Here is a 7446-nt window from a genome sequence, read left to right as displayed (position 1 = left end):
ATCAAAACCTGCATTTTAATCCATTTAATTTTTCTTGGAATATTGTTAAATTAAAAACATATAAGTTTGAAAAATTAACTCCACTAGATGAGAGTGGAGTTAATTTTTCTGGGTGAGCAAACAAGATGATGAAAACTTAACCTAATATCTCCCCAGCGAATATTCTAAATATTTCTTTCCTCTATGTAGATAGACTATACATCATATAAAATACTCAGAAGGCCTAAAGCAAAACCTAAAGTGCTTTTGAATCTCAGCTATTGAAATTTGCAGATTAACACAAGATTAAGTAATGGCATGGCAATAAGAAGGATTGAAAAACAGTAACAGCCGACCAGAATTACCACTGAATGTGCTGAAACGCTGATGTCTAAATACACTAAAAGAAGGTTTTGAGAGAAAAGAAGATCAACTTCCAGCTAATCTATATTCAGCTAATCCCAGGGAATCTTATGAGGACAAAGTTTTGCAGAGCAGCAAATTGGTGTTGGAATCTGATCGTTTTTCCTTTTCAGGTCATGGAGGTCCATCCTCTTCAGTTCATTCCCAGTTAGACGTCAATCAGCAACTAGCTCATCCCCAGCTGGTTCCTTTGGTTCTTTTGTTTGGAGTGGAATGGTGGGAATGCTCATGTAATTTCTTTTAAATTAGGTTCAAAACAAATTTGCAGATACTTGGAAGCTGAAACCGTAACCTTCCTCCTCATTTCAGAGTTGTTTTTTTCTGTTTTAGGCAAGGATTGAGTCTTTCACCCTTCCTTCAAACCTTTTATTCTCTCTCTCCAGAAGCTGAGAACCATTGTTGTCATCGTCTCTGGTATTAATTTTGAGTCTATAGTTTTAAAACAACTTATCCATTGTTAAAATTCCATGAGTTTTAACATAATCAATATTCATTTTTCAATCAAAACTTAACAGATTTTTTTCTACATTTATACAAATAAGAGCCATAATTTGACACAGAACAGATCCAAACAATAATAAAATATAAGATTAAACATAAAACTAATCATAAACTAATAATTTTAGTTATTAGTAAAACTAACCTTTTCCAAGAACAAACTTTAACCAGTACTTTCCTAAACTGGTGAAGTAAAGAAGAGGGAGTCACGGAACACAAACTGTAATTTTGATATTACATAATGAATAGCGAATAGTCGAGGTCAGAGTTCATCATTCTAAGTATTTGTTATTCATTTATTTATGTATTTCCGGCAGGAACTGGTTTGATTTTGCTGAGTCTTTTAGTTTGAGTTCAGTGTCGGCCCAAAAAAATTCATATATTGTCTCTAGCTGTCTTTAACCTGTTTTTAACTCTCCTAAGTAAAATTTAAGGGTGTTTCGTACCTATCCGGTGTAAGATTATCTTCGGTATCCGGGTAAAATCCATCAGTCTGCGATGATCGTCCATCTTTTCCTCGATCTTGACTTTTATTTCTTTTAACTCTATTAATGTTTCTTCAGCAGGAGTTACCTGCTCGTTGATAAACTCTCTCTGAGACTGAATTAAAGACATTTTCACTGCAGATACTCAAATATTTAGCTAAACCTCAAACCCGTCTTCAAACAACCGTCTAACAGAAGACAAGCTAACTATATCCTGTGTGCTCTGTTTACGTCTTCCGCGTGTTTCACTGTGACTGTCCTGAATAAACTGCGAACGATATATAAGATCCGCTGCGAGTCACCTTTTAATATACATTTATAGTTCGTAAATTAAAGTATTATTTAAATTTTTACTTATTTTAGGAACTCAATTCCAAAATAGTGTAATTTGTTTAAAATAACTTACAATAAAAAGAGAAGACTCAACGAAAATTCAAAGCGGAACTTGTAAATCGTTTACAGTTTCTTCAGTACAGCCACAGTGAAACACACGGAATTACACGACGCACACGGTAGCTTAGCTTTCTTTTGTTAGAAGGTAATTCGAAGACGGATTTGGTGTTTTGGGTAAATATTTGCAGTAAAAATGTCTTCAGTTCAGTCTCAGAGAGAGTTTATCAACGAGCAGGAAACTCCTGTTGAAGAAACATTCACAGAGTTGAAAGAAATCAACGTCAAGATCGAGGAAGAGATGGAGGATCAGCGCAGAATGATGGATTTTACCCGGATACCGAAGATCATCTTAAACCGGACAGGTACGAAAAACCTTCACCTTTTACTAATGAAACAGTTTAAAGAGAGTCGGAGACAGGTAAGGACAAATGTTTGGGGTGACGCTGAACTCAAACTAAAAAGTTTTAGGATTAACAAATCCGTTCCATCTGGAAATTAATTAAATACTTGATAATGACAATGATTAACTGCTACCTTGACTATTTACTATTCAGCATATAATATCTAAATTAGAGTTTAGATATTATAAACTCTAATATATGGAGGTGAAGGTGGCAAAAAGTCCACAAGTTAAAAAATATACTGGTTCAAGATGGTTTGTTAGGTTTTTCTATAAGTTATAGGTTGCATTTTCTTTTTCTATCATGTAACTATAGCGCTAAGTCTATTACTTGTTGGTAGATTGATATTGAGTTAAAAACTCGGATGATTTTTATCCTTAGACAAGTAGTTTATAAACAAACCTCGTGAAACCTTCATCGAATAACGTGCAACCTAAGTAAATCAGGTTGATCCTGCATGAACATGTGTTGTTTAGATTCATCTTTATTTTGCTTTGCACACACACTTGTAGTAGCTAATGCCGATTGAGCCACTCATAGTCAAAGGTAATTTCTATGGCATAGTTCAGCAGTGCTTTAAATCATAAAAATGTTATCAGTAGAACATCTGTCTTTGTCTTCACTTGGTTCAAACTTAAGGTGTGCAAACTGGAATCCCATTATTTAGCATTAAAATTTCTTATAGGCACTAATCTCTATTTCTAAGGGTTGGATAAACAAATACAATTGGGTCTGGTCTAACCTGGAATAAAGATTATGGGGTTGTGATGTAAGAAAAAGGGGCAAAGCATCTTTTGACAACTCAGACCTGGACTGAATTATTCTAAATTAGTCACAGATGACCTAAAACACAGTTTGATTTGTGATTTTTATTTCTCCAGTTTTCATAAACTCAACTCTATACACAACCTAGATAATTCTGTAATTATAAAATATTGTGTAAATTACAGTTTGGGATTTGTGAAAACTTAATAAAAGGTATGAAAACTCGAGACAGATTTTAGGATTGAGATCATTTCTCCAAATCTGTGTTGCATAGACTGCTAAAACATGAATGTAATTATTTCACACTAAAAGATTACAAAAATATTCCTTGCAATTGTCAGATGTTTTGCTGTTTTTTTATTATTAGTTTTGATTTGAGCAACTGACATCAGGCTCGGTTTGGAAAGTTTTGGAAAGTATTTTTTTTGTTGGCAAGGAACTGATTTGAAAAACTAGTTTTGCCTGAAGTAGAAGATAAAACATCTGCAGTTTGACAGAAAAGCTGCAGTTCAAAGGCTGGTGGGATGAGAGGAGGATGGTGAGCTGAACTGAATCTGTTGAAGAACGCTTTCTGCTCATTCACTCTGTCCAGATTTCCATGTGTACCCTGCTGAAAATAGTTCATGCTTTGTCGCTATTGTGTTCCTTGCATTTGCTTCACCCCCAGTGGCAGAAAACAGACATTTTTCACTGCTATTTCTTGCTTCCTGTAGGACGAGCATTGTGTCAAAATCAGAGAGTTCCCAGATCCAGTACAGGAATCCAGTTCAAATGAAACGCTGGGTGGGACAGTTAGTGAGAGTGACTTAGGGCAAACCATCAGACATCCATTGTTTTTGGAGGGCCCTCTGTTGGAGTTACCTGATTGTAGCAATCCGTTTCCCATTCAGTTTTGTTGCCCCAGGTTGAAATCACATCAGAGAGACATGACATCCATCCATCTGTCCGTCCATCCCTCCCTCCCTCTCTTTCTTGCTTTTTCTCTTGCCCTCTCTCTCTCTGTCTCACTCTCTCACCCCCTTGGCCCTAGTGGGGTCAACAGTGGTGCTGGTGCCTTTCTTCAGTGAGACATTTCGGGCGAGAGATGGGGTCACCCTGGGCAGGTCGCCAGTCTCCCCCAGATAAATTCATCTAATTTCCGTTTAATTGATCAAAGTTGTTGTCCTTCATGACTTTGCATGTCATTCTCTTGACTAAATGTCCAGTTTCTTCTTACGTCCATCCTCTGCTTTAGTTGAAATCCACTTCTCCGTCTGTCACAGCTTGATCCACAGATGACTTTTGATTATTGTCAGCCCAAGTTTTATAAGTGTTGATTACAGCCTGCAAATCTTTGAATCTCCATATCCTTTGTCATTTCTTCTGCAGAGTTGTAGATGCATATGATGAGTATAGTGTCTGGAACTTTATTTTCTTTTCTCTCAAAACCCACCTTCCTTCAATGTAGTCATGCTACCGTTTCAGCACCAACAGGGAGTATAATCTCTTAGTCTGCCAGTATAAAGAATAAAAATGGCAAAGCAGTTTTGAGTTTTTGTAGGCATTTTGTCTAAAAGCTCAATTTGATGTATATTCTGTTTGTACATAGAGGTTGGAAACTTTTTAGCCAAGGAGACTCTAGGTTAAGCGATCACTATCTAGCTTGCTCACCCGGAAGTCCGTAGGATTACCTTTTGACTAATGTCTAGTTTTCTTCTAATCGGAAAAACAACATTTGTTGAGTTTGTAATATTAGAATAACCAAATGGCAGGTAAGGGTTTGTTGTTTGACTCACATTTAAAAGTTTTTGTTCTGTCTTTTTGTCCAGATCTCCCACAGGGCCGTCTGTGTAAAGAGGAGGAGGTTCTGAATGAGCCCAGCAACCAGGAAGAGAACTCCACTTTAGATGAAGAGGAACCAGAACCTCTGAGGATAAAACGGGAGCAAGACGAACCAGAACCTATTAATATGAAACATGAGCAAGAAGAATCAGAACCTCTACAGATAAAACAGGAACAAGAGGAACCAGAACCTCTGCAGATAAAACAGGAACAAGAGGAACCAGAACCTCTGCAGATAAAACAGGAACAAGAGGAACCAGAACCTCTGCAGATAAAACTGGAGCAAGAGGAACCACAACCTCAACAGTTCAAAGAGGAAGAGAAGCAACTCGGCATCAGTCAGGATGAAGAGCATCTTGTGCTGAAACAGAAGACTGATGATATTTTCCTGAACAAACAGCAGAAAGGCAAAACTGAGACTTCAAAACAGAATACACACAAGAAAGCTCACCCAAACCAAAAACTATATTCTTGTAAATTTTGTGATAAAACCTTTTCTCAAAGTATTTCCTTGACGTCACACATGAGAAATCACAAGAAACCTTTCACATGTTCAACCTGTGGAAAAAGTTATCCTTGCAAGAGTCGTTTAATTTATCACATGAGAATTCACACAGGGGAAAAACCGTTCACATGTGCAGCTTGTGGAAAAAGTTTCTATCACAAAGACACTTTAAAAGTTCATATGAGAATTCACTCAGGTGATAAGCCTTACACATGCACAACCTGTGGAAAAGGTTTTCTCTGTAAATCTCTGTTACTTGAACACATGATGATTCACATAGCTAAGAAGCCTTTCTCCTGTGGAACGTGTGGAAAAGGTTTCAGTCATAAAAGAAATTTAACTGTTCACATGAGATTTCACACGGGTGAGAAGATTTTCTCATGTGGGACCTGTGGAAGAAATTTTGTGTCTAAATCTCACTTAGTTAATCACATGGGAATTCACACAAATGAGAAGCCTTTCTCATGTGGGACCTGTAAAAAATGTTTCCGAAGGAAACCCGACTTAGACAGTCACATGAGAATTCACACAGGTGAGAAGCCTTTCTCATGTGGGACATGCGGAAAAAATTTTGCTCGAAAAAACTCTTTAAATTCTCACATGAAGACTCATACAAGTGAGAATTCTTTCTCGTGTGGGACCTGTAGAAAAAGTTTCACTGATAAAGAAAAGTTGACTGTTCACATGAGATTTCACACTGGTAAGAAGCCTTTCTCTTGTGGGACCTGTGGGAAAGATTTTGTGTATGAATCAAACTTAGTCAGTCACATGAGAATTCACACAGGTGAGAAGCCTTTGTCCTGTGGAACATGTGGAAAAGGTTTTGCTCATAAAAAAAGTCTAACTGCTCACATGACATTGCACACATGTGCAAAGAGTTTGTCATGTATGACCTGTGGAAAAAGTTTTGTGTACAATTCACACTTAGTTAATCACATGAGAATTCACACAGGTGAGAAGCCTTTCACTTGTGAGACCTGTGGAACAAGTTTCGCTCATAAAATAAATTTAACTGCTCACATGAGAGTTCACACCGGTGAGGAGCCTTTCTCTTGTGGAACCTGTGGAAAATGTTCTGTGTGTAAATCCAGTTTACTTCATCACATCAATCAATCAATCAGTCAATCAATGTTATTCATAAAGGATCCTTCAGCACTTCAAAGTGATCCAGGAAATGGTTAAAAAGTCGGGTGTTGAGCCAGCTCTTGAAGACGTCAGCATTTTCTGGTTCTCTGGGAAACCGTTCCACATGCAGGAACCATTACACTGGAAAGAAGCCTCTCAATAAGTGTGTGTCCATTTATAATATATTTGTTTAAAAGAGTGGACATTTAAAAGAGCCATATTAAGAGTGACAGGTGCACTGTTAACATTAATTGTGGGTGCCAATAATAATGTTTTTCCAAAAGTCTAAGGTTGTTAAAGTTCACTGAATGGATACGGTTATGTATATTTGTTCCCTTTATTTAGTCTGAAATTAAATTAACCAGTTAATGGGGACAAATTGGCCTGCCCCAAAGGTATGTATATAACGGTCAGGAGAAGAATAGAAGCCAAGACTATACATCAGTTAGTATCAGACTGGTCAGATGTAGTGATAATATGGTTACCAGATATGGTTACCATGGGGATTAACATGGCTGAGAAGCCTTTCTCTTGAGGGTACTGTAGAAAAAGTTTTGCTCAAAAGAAATTTAGCCATTCACATGAGAACTCATGCAAGTTTTATGGCATAATGTGAACTTCAAGTACCAAGATTCTCAGTAACTTGCTGTTTGGAAGTGGAGTAATTATAACTGGATTGCTTTTTTAAATGTAGCAACTTTGCTTAAACAGCTTTTCAAATCAGATATTTAGCTGAAATACTTTAACATTTACTTTATTCTTGCAATTTATGTTTTCATTTGTATTTTTTAATGAGAGTGAAGGAGATATTAATAGTCTCTTGAAGGAGAAATAGTTTTGAATGCTTTCAGATTTAGAATTGTAAAGTTTTTGAGACTTTATTGTGTGTTTATCCTTTGTACTTATTTCTTTTATTTCAATGGTTCTGAGAAATGGATGCATGTTAGCTGCTACTGCATGTGCTGGAAAAGTCACAAATTAATAGGGCTGTGTAATAATATCGATTTTGCGATATATATCAATATTTTCTTTCCTAGAAAAAAATAGATAT

The 7446-nt window shown here is 36.6% G+C and overlaps 1 protein-coding gene across 1 annotated transcript; it reads left to right on the top strand.

The window, feature by feature from the left end:
* Positions 1 to 1305: 1305 nt before the first annotated feature.
* LOC106943839 (gastrula zinc finger protein XlCGF57.1-like) lies at positions 1306 to 7440 on the top strand. The gene is made up of 2 exons (XM_015027126.1): positions 1306 to 2140; positions 4753 to 7440. The coding sequence occupies exons 1-2, from the start codon at positions 1972 to 1974 to the stop codon at positions 6450 to 6452; spliced, it is 1869 nt and encodes a 622-aa protein (XP_014882612.1). The 5' UTR covers positions 1306 to 1971; the 3' UTR covers positions 6453 to 7440.
* The last annotated feature ends 6 nt before the right edge of the window (positions 7441 to 7446 follow it).

The sequence above is a fragment of the Poecilia latipinna genome, unplaced genomic scaffold (assembly GCF_001443285.1).
Source record: "Poecilia latipinna isolate Pla-1442-1.1 unplaced genomic scaffold, P_latipinna-1.0 Scaffold6180, whole genome shotgun sequence".
In the NCBI taxonomy this organism is placed as follows: Eukaryota; Metazoa; Chordata; class Actinopteri; order Cyprinodontiformes; family Poeciliidae; genus Poecilia; species Poecilia latipinna.
This window is presented reverse-complemented; position numbering and strand designations above follow the sequence as displayed.